The sequence below is a fragment of the Taudactylus pleione genome, unplaced genomic scaffold, assembly GCF_031769625.1.
Source record: "Taudactylus pleione unplaced genomic scaffold, aTauple2 ptg000842l, whole genome shotgun sequence".
NCBI lineage: Eukaryota > Metazoa > Chordata > Amphibia > Anura > Myobatrachidae > Taudactylus > Taudactylus pleione.
Window position 1 is genome coordinate 6,760,318 of NW_028285244.1, and position 20,916 is coordinate 6,781,233.

Sequence of the window (20,916 nt, forward strand, 5' to 3'; positions counted from 1 at the left end):
CAGTAGAGCTTACTATCTAAATTCCCTACCACATCTACAGACACATTAGGGTCAATTTCTTGTTGGGAGCCAATTAGCCTACCAGTATATTTTTGGGGTGTGGGATGAAACCGGAGTACCTGAAGGAAACCCACCGAAGCACAGGGATATACAAACTCTGCACAGTTAGGGCTGTAGTGGGAATTGAACCCACAACCTCAGTGCTGTGAGGCAGTACTGCTAACCATTACACCGTCTGTAGTGCCCATCCTGCTGTATTTTCCATCAATTCCAATTGGCCTTTGATTGATTCATATTAAATGTTGATCAGTTTTGCCGGTCATTTTGGCAAATGTATAGAAAGTTGACCTGTCTCCAACACATGTCCAAAAGTGCTGGTACTTATTTATTCGGGGTCTCAGGAGGCTATCACATAGTATATTTTAAAAGGCAATTACCCACACTCATTCAAATGAAACCTTATACATCAACCATTGATGGATTTAAATCATTGATGGTATGCCGAATGGTTTCCACAGCTGTTGGCGGAGATCCAATGGTGGAAGCTTCTGTCCTCTATGCTTTGCGCGTCTGATATGGCTGCTGCCACCATCTGCACATGTCCCCATTCACCAGTGGCAAAACCATTTATGATTTTTACCCGATAGTGTGAAACCATCAACCATCAATGGATTCATAGTTGATGGCCATCCCTAATTAAAAACCATAATGTTAGAGAAGTCTGGACCTCATTCAGAGTCGGTCGTAGCGGCCGCACGGTCGTACGCCACCGATGTTCGCTAAACTGCGCATGCATAAAGTTCGCAATGCGCGTGCGCAAACTAGCCGCTACGATCAGAAATTTCTCTCTCCTTGAACACAGCCAGGTCGGTAGTTTGAGTGACAGATTGAGGCGTTTGTGGGTGGTAACAGGGGAAGGTGCTTGAAAACGGGGAGTGGAGATCCGAACGCAGGCGTGCCTAATGATGCGAACGGCGTTTTATGGGAGTGCATACGGTTTATGGGAGTCCATAATTAAAAAAGTAGCGTCATGGCACACGTGACATGGGAGGTTTTTACACTGACTAGATCGTAGTGCTTAAGAGAGGGTATGGTCAACCTTAAGCTCTACGACCAGTTCCGATGGTTCCCGATGGTCTCGATTAATCCTTATATGCCCGGAGATGATGTGTAATGCGTACGAGAAGGGGGCATATTTTTTTGTCTTCCGGCCGCTTCCTCCCCTTGGTCGGCCAGCTACCGATCCGATCTTAGGGACGCAACATGCGAGTGCATCATTTGCATATCCGGCCCATTTTCCCGTACGACCGTGCGGCCGCAACGACCGACTCTGAATGAGGTCCTCTGTGCTTCCAATTAAGTATGGAAATTTGTAATTTGGTTACTGTTAGTATAAAGATTTGAGCTGATGTTTATAAATGTTATGTAAAAATAAGTGTATAGGGGATTCTTTTTTCTTTAGTGTTATGTCAGACAATTTGAAGGAGAATGTAATAGGGTTGTACTGTAATAGTGCTATTTCCCCCTTATGATGGGTTCGGAGAGCTCTAAACTAGGGGAAATGGATGACCTAATAGTACTTAGAGCTTACGCTGCACAAAAACATCTTTGCACATTTTTGGTTACCTTTATATTTTTTTCTTTCTTTTTTACTGTTAGATACATCAAAGAAGAGAAGGAAAGTGACCACCCAAAAATAATCCCTCTGAAGATTATTACAAAGGATATTGGGAACTGTGCCTATGTAAGTGTTTTGGTGAACATAGATATTTCACTTAGTGATTATGACACCTCTAACCCTGGTTAGGATAATATTTCTCCTAATCATATCATGCTACAGGCATTTTCTCAGGGCTCCATGCATTACTTTGTTTCTCTAAGGAAGAGTGACGAATATTACCTAACCTACGAGGTCACACAGGTCTAATGTGAAACACATATATTTTATAAGTGCATAATTTAGGGGTCTATTTACTAAGCAGTGTTAGGAGACAGAGTGAAAAGTGATAAGGTACCAGCCAATCAGCTCCCAACTGTAAGTTTTCAAACACAGCCTGTGAGATGACAGTTGGGAGCTGATTGGCTGGCACCTTATCACTTTCTTATCATTTTTCACTCTGTCTCTTAACACTGCTTAGTAAATAGACCCCAGAATCACATAGTAGACTAGGCCAAAGTTGGGAAACTTTAATGTAAACTATTACTGGCAAAAGTTTTTTGGGCTCCGATGTTAAATCTTAGCCGGGGTTCCCAAAAACGACCTGCAACCATTCCTCTGCCTAGTATATAATGCATCCTCAGACTGTGATATATGCTAGAAAGCACTTCATACAGTGGCCCTGATTCAGAGCCGGACGCTCTGACAGCACGCTCGCTCTGAATCAGGGCCGTCCTTCTTCATTTTTAGAGCGGCCTCCTGGCCGCTCGTATAGCTGTGGGTGACCACCCACAGCTATAGCAAGCGGCCAGGAAGATGGTCGTGATGGTCAAGACCATCGCAACCATCGGGCTTGCGACGAGACCCTTGTGGTAGGATCTCGTTGCCGCAAGCCCTGGAGTGCTTTCGGCTCTATCAGAGCCGAGAGCACTCCCACTGACATCACTTGTGATGTCAGTGGGGCCAGCCCCAGACGGTAGGCGTTCCCATGGGAACGCCTCCGTCTGGGCAGCCACGCCCCCGGCACGCCCACCAAAGGGGGCGTGCTATCACTCACCATCGACAGCACGCCCCCTTTGTAGCGAGACCCAGAGCGACGGCTTGCCCGTCGCTATCCAGGTCTCGGGCATGCGCACGACGGAGCCGCCTCCGTCGTGCGCATGCGCACTGGGCCAACATCGACCTGCTTGCGAGCGCTCAGCGCTCGCGAGCGGGTCTGAATTAGGCCCAGTGATCCCTCCATTACTGCACAAAACCAGAAATGCAATTAGGTCTGCACTCCATGAAATCGATTCAGTAATCGTTGAACATCAATCATCGTTATGTTTGGCTATGCACATATATGCTCATTACAGTACCTGCAACATCGGTAGTTCCGGGATGTAGAATCACCTACTACAGATGTGTCCTCATTCATCTAGCCTCAATACGCCACGCAGCGCGACTTGGCTGGTGTGAGTATGCTGCCAGGTCCCGTGCAACTCTGCTAGTGTCTGGCATCTTTTTTTGATGAAAATGCGTAATACAATGTGATGTAACTAAGACGCACCAGGAGACTGCTGATCGCATTGCGACTTAGACACAGTTTTGGTAAAAAAAATATATGCAAAAAAGATGCCCGGCTCTAGCAGAGTCTCATGGGACCTGGTGCGCCGAGAGGGGCTTTTTTCCGCGACTGCAGCAAAGCACACATCTGTATCTGTTCTAAAGCTGGGTACACACTTTTACGATTGTAGGCTGATCGGGTAAAACTGTCCCAATCAGCCGTGCAGTCTGTCCCCAGTGTGACCCCCTGTCAGCCGTGTACACACTATGCAGACATAGTACAGTGTGTACGGGCTTCTATGGGATCGGGAGGTCGACCCGATAATTATTAAACCGTACATAAGATGCGACCTCCCGATCCAGACCGTTGCAGGAGCGTTAAAAGCCGTTTATCGGCTAACGCTAATGCTTCGGGACAGCGTACACACCTATACAATCCAACGGCCGTACTCTCGATATTGGATGAATGGCCCGATGATTGTATAGGTGTGTACCCAGCTTAAGAAAGGAGCATGTTAATTACTGTACGCCTCCCGATCCATGTTAATTTCACTGGCAGCTACACAGTTATTGATTTGATGTAACTATAGTGCATAGATTCCCCATGATAGCACAGCGATGTCACCTAATATTGCTGAGAGCTCTCTTCCCCATAGCATACAGAGTGAATCCTATTAATACATACATATTCCTCCGATATTGCAAAGAGACCCTCTTTAGTACATAGCTTCCAACTGTTGCTAACGTACAAGAATAGCACCAAGTTATAAAGGTGTATCCCTGGGAATACATGTTCCTAGTTTATATTGGCTGTCTGCACAAATCCTCTCTTGGGCATGTTAGCTGCAACTCTTATCATGCAAATTGTATTCACTAGGCTTTATAATTGGATATATAATGGGTAGCAGTGTTTCAGGTGCAAAATGAATGTTATAGTGAATTTCAGTAACTATGACATTATATTGTGCTTGCGTTACGTACCAAGGCTGATTGTTCTTTTGGGGGCGTCTACTTGTTAGTGTGTGATGAGTAAAAAGGCAAACTGCAGGAAATAAAATGCCTTTATATTGTTTTAGGTTAATTAATAAATCACTATGTCACCTTTTACAATGGCAAAACGCATCAATGATGATGTTAACTTGCAAAAGGTATACTGTAATTAAGACGATTACTGGAATTGGTTTGGTAATGCAATAAATATTCCCTGCATAAAAAGCAACAATTAAAGTATTAGATCAGACCAAGGTCATGTCTACTAAAATTACTTGCACTTCACATTACTTAGCTTAACTTGTACATTAATAACGTCTCTATTTCCTCTTAGAAAAGACACATCACATTGCTATTTCTATAACCCATGGGGCGATTGAGTTTAAATGTGATGAGAAGTGGTGCACATCATCTGCTGCTAGATTGGCGTGTGAACTTAGGGCCTGATTCAGAGCCGGACGCTCTGACCAGAGCGCTCGCTCTGAATCAGTGCCCTCCTATCTAGTATTGGAGCGGCCTCTTGGACGCTCGCATAGCTGTGGGTTACCACCCACAGCTTATGCGAGCGTCCATGATGATGGTCGCGATGGTCAAGACCATCGCGACCATCGGGCTTGCGACGAGACCCTGCGGTAGGGTCTCGGTGACCGCAAGCCCTGGAGTGATTTTGGCTCTATCAGAGCCGAGAGCACTCCCACTGACATCACTAGTGATGTCAGTGGGGCCGGACCCAGACGGTAGGCGTTCCCACGCCACCGTCACTCCCACCAAAGGGGGCGTGCTGTCACTCACCATCGACAGCACGCCCCCTTTGGTGCGAGACCCCGAGCGACAGATTCCCCGTCGCTCGCCGGGTCTCGCGCATGGTGTAGTGTGTATGCAGGACCGCACATAGGGCCTGATTCAGCAAGGAACACACAGGAGAGAATGCACGCACTTAGCCGATGTTTCCGTACTGCGCATGCGTATGCATCTCACTGCACATGTGCGAACTACCCGGTGAGAGCTGGTAAGCGTATGCTGACTACACGCAGCGTGTACGCAGACCCCTTCCGATGTTGACTGACAGGAAGTGCCGTTTGTTGGTGGTGACGGGGTGGTCGGGCGAACGCAGGCGTGCCTGGGAGTTGGGATGCCGTTTTAGTGGCGTCCATAATTAAACCAGTGCGGTGACGGACGCAGTGATGAGACTCCATGCACACAGGAAGTTGCCAAGATCCTGCGCGAGGTCTGGTCAACCAGTATTATACTAGGGGTGAGCGGGTTCGGATTTCTGAAATCCGAACCCCCCCGAGCCCCCCCGATCCGAGTCCGATCCGAGTCAGGCTCGACTTTTCCCGCCTGACTCGGATCTGAAATCGAGGCAAAACGTCATCATCCCGCCTTCCGAGTCTCGCGGGTTTTGGATCCTATATAAGGTACCCGCGTCGGCGCCATTTTCTCACTCGGCTGTGGACAGTGAAGAGGGAGGGTGGGAGTTAGGGCTGTGTAGTGTAGTGTAGTGTAGTGCTGCTGTTGTCCACTACTTCAAAGTCCATAGGGGCTGGCTGTGTTGTGCTGCTGTTGTTAATAGGGGCTGTGTCCACTACTTCAAAGTCCATAGGGGCTGGCTGGACTGTGTTGTGCAGTCAGTTCTCCATAGGGGCTGTGTCCACTCCAAAGTCCTGTGCAGTGTCCCAGTCCTAAAGGAGTGCTGTAGTGTTGTCCAGGGGGTGCTCTGTCCATCAGGGGTGCTCCCCCCAAGTGCTAAAAAAATAATATATTTTCTGTGTTTGTGAATTGTGTGCGCAGTAGCCGCACGTGCATCAACAAAGTAGTGCCAAGCGTGCGCCTGTGTCATAAGTAAAGGGCCGGCTGGCTTGACCGTTAAAGGGTGCTGTAACCCCCGAAAGTACACTCCAGTCCAAACCAAAAAAAAATTATTTTCTGTGTTTGTGAATTGTGTGCGCAGTAGCCGCACGTGCATCAACAAAGTAGTGCCAAGCGTGCGCCTGTGTCATAAGTAAAGGGCCGGCTGGCTTGACTGTTAAGGGTGCTGTAACCCCCGAAAGTACACTCCAGTCCAAACCAAAAAAAAAATTATTTTCTGTGTTTGTGAATTGTGTGCGCAGTAGCCGCACGTGCATCAACAAAGTAGTGCCAAGCGTGCGCCTGTGTCATAAGTAAAGGGCCGGCTGGCTTGACCGTTAAGGGTGCTGTAACCCCCGAAAGTACACTCCAGTCCAAACCAAAAAAAAAATTATTTTCTGTGTTTGTGAATTGTGTGCGCAGTAGCCGCACGTGCATCAACAAAGTAGTGCCAAGCGTGCACCTGTGTCATAAGTAAAGGGCCGGCTGGCTTGACCGTTAAGGGTGCTGTAACCCCCGAAAGTACACTCCAGTCCAAACCAAAAAAAAAATTATTTTCTGTGTTTGTGAATTGTGTGCGCAGTAGCCGCACGTGCATCAACAAAGTAGTGCCAAGCGTGCGCCTGTGTCATAAATAAAGGGCCGGCTGGCTGGACCGTTAAAGGGTGCTGTAACCCCCGAAAGTACACTCCAGTCCAAACCAAAAAAAAATTATTTTCTGTGTTTGTGAATTGTGTGCGCAGTAGCCGCACGTGCATCAACAAAGTAGTGCCAAGCGTGCGCCTGTGTCATAAGTAAAGGGCCGGCTGGCTTGACCGTTAAGGGTGCTGTAACCCCCGAAAGTACACTCCAGTCCAAACCAAAAAAAAAATTATTTTCTGTGTTTGTGAATTGTGTGCGCAGTAGCCGCACGTGCATCAACAAAGTAGTGCCAAGCGTGCGCCTGTGTCATAAGTAAAGGGCCGGCTGGCTTGACCATTAAAGGGTGCTGTAACCCCCAAAGTACACTCCAGTCCAAACCAAAAAAAAAATTATTTTCTGTGTTTGTGAATTGTGTGCGCAGTAGCCGCACGTGCATCAACAAAGTAGTGCCAAGCGTGCGCCTGTGTCATAAGTAAAGGGCCGGCTGGCTTGACCGTTAAAGGGTGCTGTAACCCCCGAAAGTACACTCCAGTCCAAACCCCAAAAAAATTATTTTCTGTGTTTGTGAATTGTGTGCGCAGTAGCCGCACGTGCATCAACAAAGTAGTGCCAAGCGTGCGCCTGTGTCATAAGTAAAGGGCCGGCTGGCTTGACCGTTAAAGGGTGCTGTAACCCCCGAAAGTACACTCCAGTCCAAACCAAAAAAAAAATTATTTTCTGTGTTTGTGAATTGTGTGCGCAGTAGCCGCACGTGCATCAACAAAGTAGTGCCAAGCGTGCGCCTGTGTCATAAGTAAAGGGCCGGCTGGCTTGACCGTTAAAGGGTGCTGTAACCCCCGAAAGTACACTCCAGTCCAAACCAAAAAAAAATTATTTTCTGTGTTTGTGAATTGTGTGCGCAGTAGCCGCACGTGCATCAACAAAGTAGTGCCAAGCGTGCGCCTGTGTCATAAGTAAAGGGCCGGCTGGCTTGACCGTTAAAGGGTGCTGTAACCCCCGAAAGTACACTCCAGTCCAAACCAAAAAAAAATTATTTTCTGTGTTTGTGAATTGTGTGCGCAGTAGCCGCACGTGCATCAACAAAGTAGTGCCAAGCGTGCGCCTGTGTCATAAGTAAAGGGCCGGCTGGCTTGACCGTTAAAGGGTGCTGTAACCCCCGAAAGTACACTCCAGTCCAAACCAAAAAAAAATTATTTTCTGTGTTTGTGAATTGTGTGCGCAGTAGCCGCACGTGCATCAACAAAGTAGTGCCAAGCGTGCGCCCGTGTCATAAGTAAAGGGCCGGCTGGCTTGACCGTTAAAGGGTGCTGTAACCCCCGAAAGTACACTCCAGTCCAAACCAAAAAAAAATTATTTTCTGTGTTTGTGAATTGTGTGCGCAGTAGCCGCACGTGCATCAACAAAGTAGTGCCAAGCGTGCGCCTGTGTCATAAGTAAAGGGCCGGCTGGCTTGACCGTTAAAGGGTGCTGTAACCCCCGAAAGTACACTCCAGTCCAAACCAAAAAAAAATTATTTTCTGTGTTTGTGAATTGTGTGCGCAGTAGCCGCACGTGCATCAACAAAGTAGTGCCAAGCGTGCGCCTGTGTCATAAGTAAAGGGCCGGCTGGCTTGACCGTTAAGGGTGCTGTAACCCCCGAAAGTACACTCCAGTCCAAACCAAAAAAAAATTATTTTCTGTGTTTGTGAATTGTGTGCGCAGTAGCCGCACGTGCATCAACAAAGTAGTGCCAAGAGTGCGCCTGTGTCATAAGTAAAGGGCCGGCTGGCTTGACCGTTAAAGGGTGCTGTAACCCACAAAGTACACTCCAGTCCAAACCAAAAAAAAAAATATTTTCTGTGTTTAGCCGCACGTATATATCAAATCGATATAACATAAATGGAGGACCAAACTTTCTCCGATAAAAATAAAATAGAGAAAGATCAAGAACCACTTCCTCCTAGTGCTGAAGCTGCTGCCACTAGTCATGACATAGACGATAACATGCCATCAACGTCGTCTGCCAAGGCCGATGCCCAATGTCATAGTAGAGGGCACATACAATCCCAAATGGCAAAGTTCAGGAAAATGACCTTGAAAAAGACATTTAAATCAGCTGAAGAGAAACGTAAACTTGCCAATATGCCATTTACGACACGGAGTGGCAAGGAACGGCTAAGGTCGATCCCTAGTATGTTCATGACTAGTGGTTCAGCTTCACATGACGATGGAAGCCCTCCTCCCACTAAAAAAATCAAAAGAGTTAAGCTGGCAAAAGCACAGCGAAGAACTGTGCTTTCTAAGAAGATATCACAAATCCCCAAGGAGAGTCCAAGTGTGGTGGTGGTTGCGATGCCTGACCTTCCCAGCACTGGACGGGAAGAGGTGGCTCTTTCCACCATTTGCACGCCCCCTGCAAGTGCTGAAAGGAGCACCCACAGTCCACTTGCTGATATGCAAATTGAAGATGTCACTGTTGAAGTACAACAGGATGAGGATACTGGTGTAGCTGGCGCTGAGGAGGAAGTTGGCGAGGAGGATTCTGATGGTGATGTGGTTTGTTTAAATCAGGCTCCGGGGGAGACAGTTGTTGTCCGTGGGATGAAAAAGCCCATCACGGTCATGCCTGGGCAGAAGACCAAACATTCCACCTCTTTGGTCTGGCAATATTTCTATCCAAATCCGGACAACAACTGTCTTGCCATATGTACCATATGTAAAGGTGAAATAAGTAGGGGTAGGGACGTCAACCACCTAGGAACATCCTCCCTTATACGGCACCTGCAGCGCGTTCATAAAAAGTTACTGTCAAGTTCAGAAACTTTGGCTAAGACCGTAAGCAGTCCAGGGACACCTAAATCCCGTTGTCCTGTTGTATCCAAGCGCCTGCAAACCACACCATCAACTCCCTCCTCGTCAATTTCCTCCTTAGTCAGGATCGGAAGTAGTCCTGCAGGCCATGTCACTGGCATGACTGACTCTCCTATCCGGGATTCCTCTGGAGGATCCTGCATTGCTACGCCTACTGCTGCCGCTGCTGCTGTTGCTGCTGCTGGGAGTCGTTCATCATCCCAGAGAGGAAGTAGGAACACCACTACTTTTACTAAACAATTGACCCTCCAACAGTCCTTAGCGAGGAGGATGAAGTACGACAGCAGTCATCCTGAAGCAAAACGTATAACTGAGGCCTTGACTGCTATGTTGGTGTTAGACGTGCGTCCGGTATCCGCCATTAGTGCAGTGGGATTTAGACAATTGATGGAGGTAGTGTGTCCCCGGTTCCAAATCCCGTCTAGATTCCACTTCACTAGGCAGGCGATACCGAGACTGTACAGAAACGTCAGAAAAAGTGTCCTCAGTGTCCTGAAAAATGCCGTTGTACACAATGTCCACTTAACCACGGACATGTGGACAAGTGGAACAGGGCAGACTAAGGACTATATGACTGTGACAGCCCACTGGGTAGATGTATCACCTTACGCAGCAACAGCAGCAGCGTCACCAGTAGCAGCATCTCAGAAACGCCAGCTCGTTACAAGGCAGGCTACGCTGTGTATCACCGGTTTCAGTAAGAGGCACACCGCCGACAACCTCTTAGAGAAACTGAGGGAAATCATCGCCCAGTGGCTTACCCCACTTAGACTCTCCTGGGGATTTGTGATATCTGACAACGCCACCAATATTGTGCGGGCATTACATCTGGGCAAATTCCAGCACGTCCCATGTTTTGCTCACACAATAAACTTGGTGGTGCAGAATTTTCTGAAAAGCGACAGGGGCGTGCAGGAGACGCTTTGGGTGGCCCGAAAAATTTCTGGCCACTTTCGCCATTCAGCGACTGCGTGCCGAAGACTGGAGCGCCAGCAAACACTCTTGAACCTGCCCCGCCATCACCTGAAGCAAGAGGTTGTGACGCGGTGGAACTCAACCCTCTATATGCTTCAGAGGATGGAGGAGCAGCAAAAGGCCATACAAGCCTATACATCCACCTATGACATAGGCAAAGGAGGGGGTATGCACCTGACTCAAGCGCAGTGGAGAATGATTTCCGTGTTGTGCAAGGTTCTCCAGCCCTTCGAACTTGCCACACGTGAAGTCAGTTCAGACACAGCCAGCTTGAGTCAGGTCATTCCCCTCATCAGGCTTTTGCAGAAGCAGCTGGAGAAAGTGAAGGAGGAGCTAAGACGGAGCGATTCCGCTCGGCATGTGGGACTTGTGGATGAAGCCCTTCATTCGCTTTGCCAGGATTCCAGGGTGGTCAATCTGTTGAAATCAGACCACTACATTTTGGCCACCATGCTTGATCCTAGGTTTAAAGCCTATGTGGTGTCTCTCTTTCCGGCCGACACAAGCCTGCAGAGGTGCAAAGACCTGCTGGTGAACACACTGTCAGCTGAAGCGGAACGTGACACGTCAACGGCTCCTTCTTCATTTTCTCCCGCAACTGGGGCTGCCAGGAAAAAACTTAGGTATCCTAAGCAACCCGCTGGCGGTGATGCAGGGCAGGCAGGACCAAGTTTGGACATCTGGTCTGGACTGAAGGACCTGGCAACAATTTCTGACATGTCTACTGTCACTGCATATGATACTGTCACCATTGACAGAATGGTGGAGGATTACATCGGTGACAGCATCCAAGTAGGCATGTCAGACAGTCCATACCTGTACTGGCAGGAAAAAGAGGCAATTTGGAGGCCCCTGTACAAGCTGGCTCTATTTTACCTGAGTTGCCCCCCCTCCAGTGTGTACTCCGAAAGAGTGTTTAGTGCAGCCGGGAACCTTGTCAGCGAAAGGCGTAGGAGGTTGCTTCCACAGAATGTGGAGAAGATGATGTTCATCAAAATGAATTATCAGCTCTTCCAGGGAGACCAGCCTCCAGAAGGTACAGAGGGACCTGTGGTGGTGGATTCAAGTGGGGACGAGTTAATACTTTGTGAGGATGAGGATGTACACACTGAAGAGGGTGAGGAATCGGTGGATGAGGAGGATGAGGATGACATCTTGCCTCCGTAGAGCCAGTTTGTGCAGGGACACATTAATTTCCAGCTTGTTTTGTGGGGGCCCAAACGAACCAATCATTTCAGCCACAGTTGTGTGGCAGACCCTGGCGCTGAAATGATTGATTTGTTAAAGTGTGCATGTCCTGTTTATACAACATAAGGGTGGGTGGGAGGGCCCAAGGACAATTCCATCTTGCACTTCTTTTTTTTCTTTGCATTATGTACAGTTTGGGGCCTAGTTTTTCTAACTGCCATCCTGTCTGCCACTGCAGTGTCACTCCTAGATGGGTCACGTGTTTGTGCCGCCCACTCGTGTCGCTTAGCATAGTCATCCAGCTACCTCGGTGCAACCTTTTGGACATGAAAACACTATTGTGAGGTGTGAGGTGTTCAGAATAGACTGGAAATGAGTGGAAATTAAGGTTATTGAGGTTAATAATAGCATAGGAGCAGAGAAACCAACAAATTCTGTGATTTTAGCTGTTTTTATGCTTTTTAAAAAAAAAATACAGATCCAAAACACAAAACCCAGAACCCAAAACACGGAAGGGTGGTTTTGGCAAAACCAATCCAGATCCAAAACACGAAGAAAGATCCAGATCCAAAACCAAAACACAAAACACGAAAAGTGGCCGGTGCACACCCCTATATTATACATATGTGGTCGATGGTTCTCGATGTTACCGATGTTTAAGCCATCTTGTGTTCTGATTAGGCTTTGAGTAAAGGGAGATGGGCGGCATCAATATGTATGGGGCAGAGTATATTTGCAGTATTTAAATTTAAATTGCACGAGGTGGGATTTAGCACCAATTTGAGCGATTGTCTTAACATCTTTTCCAATGATATGAATCGTTTGTGACATCTGCATCTTGATACGGAGCAGGATGTGAATTACAAAGTGCTTCATTTGTAACTGCAGATTCCCTCTGAGCTTTATCCTGCATTCTAATATATACTGTAGTCATGTTTGAATACTTTTAGATTGTGATCTGTCTATATCACCAGATTTAAACATATGTGGTCCCTACTATAATTATTATTATTGTTTATTTATTAAGCGCCTCTAATTAACTAATTTATGCAGCATAGAATATTTTTGTACAGAGAATACATGTCATTCATTTCGGTCCCAGGAGCTCACCCAGACCCGCTCGCTAGATGCGTTCGCTCACACCGATATACAAATTCGACTAATGACGGCAAGGCATAAGCACGGCCACTATGTCCTGGCGTGCGATCGCTTTGTGTATGTAGACGCCCACCAGCCAGTCTTAAGATGCCCACTTGCGCACATCATCTCCAGGAAGTGTACATCGGTACATCGGGTACCATCGGAAGTGAACGCAGCGCTTGAGGTTGACTGTACCCTACCGCAAGCACTGCGAGCACTTCAGTGTGAAATACAACCAGGTGACGTGTACTATGACGCTGCCTGTTAATTATGCACGCCTCTGAAACAGCGTTAAGACGCTCAGGCACACCTGCGTTCGCACCTCCATTCCCCTGTTTCTAGTGGCCCGTCCCTGTTACCACCCACAAATGGCTTCTCCTGTCACTCACTCTGCTGGACGGTCTATGCGCAGCGAGCGTCCACTTCCCGATCTCTCGCACTGGTTCGCGCACTGCGATGCATACGCATGCACAGAATGCGAAAATTGGCCAGCTACGAGCGAACGCATCCTAACAAGCGGGTCTGAATTAGCTCCCCAGTCCCTAACATACAAGCACATCCAATTAGCCTGCCAGTATGTTTTTGGAGTGTGGGAGCAAACCCAGGCAAACACAGGGAGAACATACAAACTCCACACAAATGTTACATTCCTGGGGACTGAACTCCTATCTCTAGTCTGCTCCTGGAGATTGCAGTACACACACATTGAGGCCCTGATTCAGAGCCGGACGCTCTGACAGAGCTCTCGCTCTGAATCAAGGCCGTCCTTCTTCATTTTTAGAGCGGCCTCCTGGCCGCTCGTATAGCTGTGGGTGACCATCCACAGCTATAGCGAGCGGCCAGGAAGATGGTGGCGATGGTCAAGACCATCGCGACCATCGGGCTTGCGACGAGACCCTTGTGGTAGGGTCTCGTTGCCGCAAGCCCTGGAGTGCTTTCGGCGTCTCTCAGAGCCGAAGGCACTCCTAGTGACATCACTTGTGATATCAGTGGGGCCGGCCCCAGACGGTAGGCGTTCCCATGGGAACGCCTCCGTCTGGGCAGGCACGCCCCCGGCACGCCCACCAAAGGGGGCGTGCTGTCACTCAACATCGACAGCACACCCCCTTTGGTGCGAGATCCGGAGCGACGGTTTGCCTGTCGCCATCTGGGTTTCACGCATGCGCACGACGGAGCCGCCTCCGTCTTGCGCATGCGCACTGGGCCAACATCGACCCGCTTGCGAGCGCTCAGCGTTCGCGAGCGGGTCTGAATCAGGCCCTGAGTGTGGTCAAAAATGAAACATAGGTCTCGTACACAAGGACGCCCATACGCCATCCACTGTGCGTCTCACTGTGAGCTTCCTTCTAACGTGCTGCCCTTCAGTGCAACAAACGACCGTATTGCCACCTTATTGCTGCCAGTGAGTTTGAGGCCGTACTCCCCCCTCATAGAATCGACACCAACAGGGTGACCTGTGCAGGAACAGGGAGCTCCCGGGGCTCGGAGGGGGCTTTCCCTTGTTACATACAGTATGGGCACATCGCAGACTCTTAGAATTCTATGGAGACTGCTGTGCAACAGGTGTGAAGCATATATATTTGCTGTGGACCATTTTTAATACATAAGGGGATCCATATTGTATGTATTGCGTTAAACCTTCACAGACGGTCATTTTCTGAGGTTTTAACGCAATCTTTACATTGATACTTCCTGTCCACAGTTTATAAATCTTTCTGCCCTCAGACTCATCATTGGGTTTGAACTGAGTATAACAACAAAATATATTTTCACGCGGCTTGAGTCAAACCTGGTGACATCAGCAAGAGCCTGCGGTGATGAGGGCCAGTACCCTGTACGGCCAGCTCACTAAAGATGATATCTGGATTGGTACGTTCTACATAGACGCTAGTAAATAATTTATATAACACATGCTGACAGGTAAGAGAGTGCCTACATTTGCAAAATATAATAATAAATTAAACCAATTTTGCACTTTTTCCTCTGCAACAAAAATAATATGAAACATTTACACGTGAACACGCAAATCATTTATGTGCTTATCAGAAGTTTGAGATAACAGTTTTCCCTTGATGGAAGGATTATTGTATCTTTTAAATATCAATTTCTGACTGTCCGCAGCAGAGACATTTCCAATATCTTAAGTGGCTGATAAAGAAGACAGGAATTTGTAGAATTAGATGCCAAAAATACACACTGGGACTCATTCAAAGTTAGCATCACATCATTAAAAGGAGCAATTTGCACCTTGGCAAAATCGTGTTGACCTGCAGGTGAGGTAGATCAAAAAATTGTGCAGAGAGATAAAGGGGGTTATGTAGTACTGTAGGTTCCGAGTTCAAGGAACCAGCGTTTTTTGACAAATTCCCCTCTAAATTTTAAGTGGCAGTTGGTTATAATGCGGGTTTTGCTACTATAAATTTAGTGGCAAGTTCCCTGAAAACACACCGGTTCCTTAAACTCGAAAACTTATTACTAACAACGCATGAATATGCAATATACTGAACATAGGCCCTCATTCAGAGCCGTTCGCTATTTGCGTTCGTTCGTTCAAAAACAAGGGGTGGCTATGCAATTGATCCGTTCGTAAATTGCAGTCTGTTCACACCTCTAAATCTGAACGAGCATGCAAAACATACGCTCGTTTATTTCTGAAAAACGCCCCCTGGCCGCTCGCACCATATGTCATGTCCGCTATTTATTAGATTAATCGAGTACATCGAACAGGATATGAACTGCTCGCTATTCTTGTGGTTGGTTTTTTCAACCGCTATTTTGCGAGCAGTTCTGAGTTAAAAAAAACAAATGACGTGGTCATTGACGCTGCTGTATTAATTATGCACACCCATAAAACGCCCGTTTTGACCTTTAAGCACGCCTGCGATCGGATCTCCACTCCCCGTTTTCAAGCACCTTCCCCTGTTACCACCCACATACGCCTCCTTCTGTCACTCAAAATAGCAGGCACTCGCTATATAGCGTACAAATGATTTTCGGCCGCACTGACTGGTTCGCGCATGCGTACTAAAAAACGTACGCATGCGCAGATGTGCGAACATCGCTCGGAACGAGCGTACTGCCGATAGCGAGTGGCTCTGAATGAGGGCCATAGAGCTGTACATCTCTCCATATGCATCAGTATTAGTGGGAACTGCCATATCATTTGCCCTGAAGTTCAGTGAAGGAGGAAGATGTATCAGTGCTTCCAGAGACATAAATGGGTGACTCTGAGTCAGACGCAGTTACAGTTTAGGCGCAACAGCTACTACATCTTTATGGTAACGCCGTTGCCTATGTGCATCCTATTGAGTCGGCCAGATGCTGCGGCGCGATTCTGCGATGTGCATACAAAGACGCGCCATTAGCGGACCATCGACCCGGCCATCGGACATTGCATCTGCACAGTGCAACTCGGACACATGCGCAGAGATGAAACATCAATCAGCTTCTAGAGATGTGTCCTCATACATTTAGCGTCCTTGCACTTTAAACAGCCCTTATAGTCGGCCATGCCGGGACTTGGTAGTGCTGAGCGTCTTTTCATCAAACTTTTTACCGTCAAATGCGTCTTATTCGCAAAGCGATGCGAATAGGTCATCACACAGCCATGTGAATAGGACGCACTAGCAGCATTTGCCGATTATAATGATATGCAGCATGCCTGTATTCTGTGTGCCACTGCGGGTGTATCTACATGTGAAATGCTACATTACGGTATCACAGCCGCTGGCACTGTAACGTAGCGTTTCGCATGCAGATACAGCCGCAGTTGCATTTGAAGGTAAAAAGTTGCACATACAGACACATACAAGCAGCATGCACATAATATTAATCAGTAGATGCTGCTTGTGTGTTCTATTCACATCTCTGTGCGGATAAGACACATTTGAAGGTAAAAATGTGCAGGAAAAGATGCTCATCGCTACCAAGTCACACAGAGCTCCCGCGTTATGTGTAGTGCGACGTGTAACTATCATTTATCAGGCACAGTGGGCCTGATTCAGAGCCGAACGCTCTGACCAGAGTGCTCGCTCTGAATCAGGGCCCTCCTACCTGTTTTTGGAGCGGCCTCATGGACGCTCGTATAGCTGTGGGTTACCACCCACAGCTATAGCGAGCGTCCATGTTGATGGTCGCGGTGGTCAAGACCATCGTGACCATCGGGCTTGTGACGAGACCCTGCAGTAGGGTCTCGCTGCCACAAGCCCAGGAGTGATTTTGGCTCTATCAGAGCCAAAATCACTCCCACTGACATCATTACTGATGTCAGTGGGGCAGGACTCAGACGGTAGGAAACGCCTCCGTCTGGCAGCCACGCCCCCGGCACGCCCACCAAAGGGGGCCTACTGTCAGTCACCATCGACAGCACGCCCCCTTTGGTGCGAGACCCATAACGACGGCTTTGCCTCCCTCCGTCGTGCGCATGCGCATTCACCCAACATCGACCCACTTGCGAGCGAACTTCCCTCGCGAGCGGGTCTGAATGACCCCCAGTGTTCGATAGATGTATATGGACACATCTGTAACTATCATTTATCAAGCACAGTGTTTAGAATGAAAGAAGCTTATTGGTTGCTATGGGCAACTTATCCACTTTATCTCTCTCCGAGATTTGATACATCTCCCCTTGAAATCAACAACGCTAGAGAACAGTGCCCACACTTCTTGAAAAATAACAATATATTTGCTGTTACGCTGACCGCGCAGCCGATTTAGCAAACTATACGCACTTACTAATCGGCTGCTCGATATGTCGGGCAGTCGGCAGGTTTCCCGTACAGTCGGTGGGTTGCCCGTACACACCAATATATCTGCATACTACATCGTTCACAGACATATCGCTTGTACACACCCGCCAATCCGCTACCGATGTATATCGTTCTTCGTTCGATTGAACTATATGACAACTAGTGTGTACCCAGCTTATAACTTGAAGCCAGAACTCCCATCCCAAAACTATCCAATCAGTTTCCATCTAACAACCTTGCTTCATTCTGTTTGGATTAATATTTCTCTATACTCTTATACCTGAAGACACCTCCCTTCCAGGCACCAGAGTGGGTGAGGGTCTCTCCCAAACCACAGGAGTCCTAGGCATGAGAAACCCATGTTGGAAGAGAGGTTCTGGCTTAAAAATTTGCTTTTAACTGTAACACGTAAAATTAGACTTCATCTTGAAGTTGTCAGTTAACATGACAGCTGCATTTGTATTGTGCCATGTCGGAGGTGTAGTGGTAAGTGCCAGCTTACAGCTATCTATTAGCACAGGCTAATCTATGGCACTTATTTTGTGACTTGCAGGATCTATTAAAGTGACAGCAAAAAGTGACATTAAATTTGTCCTTTCTTCATGTTAAAATAAGATGCACTGAGCCAAGTGCTGGACCTCCGGGAGAAAGAGCATGTTCCTATGGCATGGGGTACTTTTCTGCAATCTCCCCGAGTGATTCGTTTTAAGTAGCAAATAATAATAAAAAATAGCAGAGCGTAAAGCTTGCAGAATTGTTCGTGCTGCGTTCTGCAAGCTTTAGGCTCTGCTAGATTTTTTGCATATTTTTAATTTGCTGCTGGAAGTGAACATTAGCAAACCACGTGAATATTGATCTTGCAGAGATTAATATGTATGTCCATTGAGTGCGCTAAATACAGTAATATGCATGAACTCATACAGCCTATTAATGCAATTATAACTAGTGACATCACTGAGGCGTAAGGCATTACCTGCCTCTGCAATATCACTGTATCACCAGGCTGATCAAATGATACCTCCTAGCTGTATCCAATTGAGGGGACATTTGTCCCAACTGCCAGGAATGTTGGGCATTGAGCGGGTTCAATGTAACGGTTCATTTTGATGAAGGGAGACGGTTTGGGGGGGCGGGGTTGACCTAGCACCGGGCATATCCAAGGTGATGTGGTGCACTCCAACAGGGCATGGCCACACCCTCAGTGCAGAATGTTTGTGCCCTCTTGTTTGTGTGCGTGTCCCGATTATCTGAGATCAGAGGTATGGATTGGATATAATCATAAATGTCTTCAGCTAATATTGTAGGTGGCAGATGCAAAGAAAATTCTACATGTTTAACAATTAAGTGAATATAAAGAAATTAATACTCATTTTTTGGCAGGTAATTTGTTCATTGTTAAGAAATTACGTTCATGAAAATATCAACTATTTTTTAACTCTTTTCTGTAGTCGAAAACGCTGACTGTAACCAATGAAGATACTGTGAGCGATGTGATAACAATGGCTTTGCAACAGTTTGGTGTAGAAGTAAGTATTTACCTGGTGTCTGCAACCACAGAAATCTCTATCAGGGCTGCTCATTACCTGGTTGGTGGTTGGCTATGCAAAGCATCATCCACTTACCACTGCAAAGGTCCTCCTTAAAGGTTTACATATATATATATATACACTTCGGGCCACCCTACATTTGTAATAGTTTAGAAAATGTGAGAGTCTAGCAATAAACTGTCACACTTTTTACCCTCGCCCAGTGTAATAGAGTGCAAGAACGTGCAAACTCCCATGTTTTTAGGCACAAAAAACTCTCACAATTTAAACTCTCGTTCAGATATTTTCCCATTTTGAAGATTAAACTCAACCAATGTGATAGGTTACTGCTAAACTCTCACATTTCCTAACTCTCACCTTATTACATTTGGCCCATCGCATCAGTCTTTTGCCCAATTGGTGTTTACTTCCTACATTCTCTACCACATAAACACTAGTGTTGATTATATCATAGGTTAGTGAATCTGCCAATAGGTTTTTTGGACCCTGGGAGGAAACTGGTGCACTCTTCCATCAAACGCGTGGAGTACATACTGTATAAGCTTCACGCAGATAGCATCAACATAGGCAAGCTGGCAATAGATAACCTATTTAGATAGGGAGTTTTTAATGAAACATTTATTTATTATTTATTTATTAGTAGTTTCTTATATAGCGCAGAATATTCCTATGGGCTTTACAATTGGAAGCAACAGTAATAGAACAAAACTGGGTAATAACAGACAGACATAGAGGCTAAAGGGCCCTGCTCACAAGATCATACCTCAGCAAAGTAGTCTATTCAAATAAATAGCAACATGTAAGTTGTCCACAGCACATTAGGACGTTACATCTTAATAGTACATTTTCTTTTAGGCCAGGTCAAATGAGCGCTGCAATTGCTCTAGTTAGTGGAATCCCTCTATGGGACTCTTGTGGTGTCAGTGAATGCACAGTAACATTAGAATCATCTCAAATTCACGACTCTCAGCAGCCTGTCAAGTATTTCATAATTACCGTTCAGCTCTGATTCAAATCAAAATGCCATTTTACATAATACAATATTATCCTTCCAACATGATGTAATAATGCAGCAGGGATTACTTGTTAAAATTGTGCTTGAGATATAAATTTTGTCTCTGGACGTTTGTTTTCATAACCTGGGGGAGGGTGATTACTGCTCTTGTGACAACAGCGGTTAATTATGTGATGGCTGCATATAATTCTTTATGACACAATCCCCGCGTTACACTATACACTGACAGCGAAGGACATTTCCCAGCTCATTCTGTGTTGTGTTCCCTGCAGGGCTCAGAGGCAGATTACCAGTTGTGGGTCACCTCCGGCAAAGATGACGCACCTTATCCTCTTATTGGTATGTTCAAGGAATGTCAACTACAGCTTCAGCTTAAGCTTTCAGATGGAGACAATCAACAGCACAATGATATGATAAGAATGTATGAATATCAGGTGGTTTTTAATCATTATATAGCAGATATATCTCCTATTGTTGTAATCTGTTGAACTGATGCCCAGAATTCTTGTGTCATAAGGTGTAGTATCGCCCCATCCATCGATTCTACATTCTCAGTGTGTCAAACAGACAGACTGGGTAGATGTACTAAGGGCCTGATTCAGAGCCGCTCGTTCGCTCCGAGCGATATTCGCACAACTGCACATGCGTATGGGTTGTAATATGCATGCGCGAACCAGTCATTGCGGTCGGAAATTGTGTGCTCGCAAAATAAAGAATGCCTGCTAATTTGAGTGACAGAATGAGGCGTTTGTGGGTGGTAACAGGGGAAGG

At 46.8% G+C, this 20,916-nt stretch overlaps 1 protein-coding gene across 2 annotated transcripts in view; it reads left to right on the top strand.

Annotated features, from left to right (window-relative positions):
* The window catches only part of LOC148474501 (rho GTPase-activating protein 20-like), a 146,368-nt gene that overhangs the window by 87,332 nt on the left and 38,120 nt on the right, over nt 1-20,916 (top strand). For both annotated transcript variants that reach the window (XM_088458548.1, XM_088458549.1), the window contains exons 6-8: nt 1,660-1,744; nt 19,032-19,109; nt 20,418-20,484. In XM_088458548.1, coding sequence (XP_088314674.1) covers nt 1,660-1,744; nt 19,032-19,109; nt 20,418-20,484 — 230 coding nt within the window. The remainder of the gene's footprint in view (nt 1-1,659; nt 1,745-19,031; nt 19,110-20,417; nt 20,485-20,916) is intronic.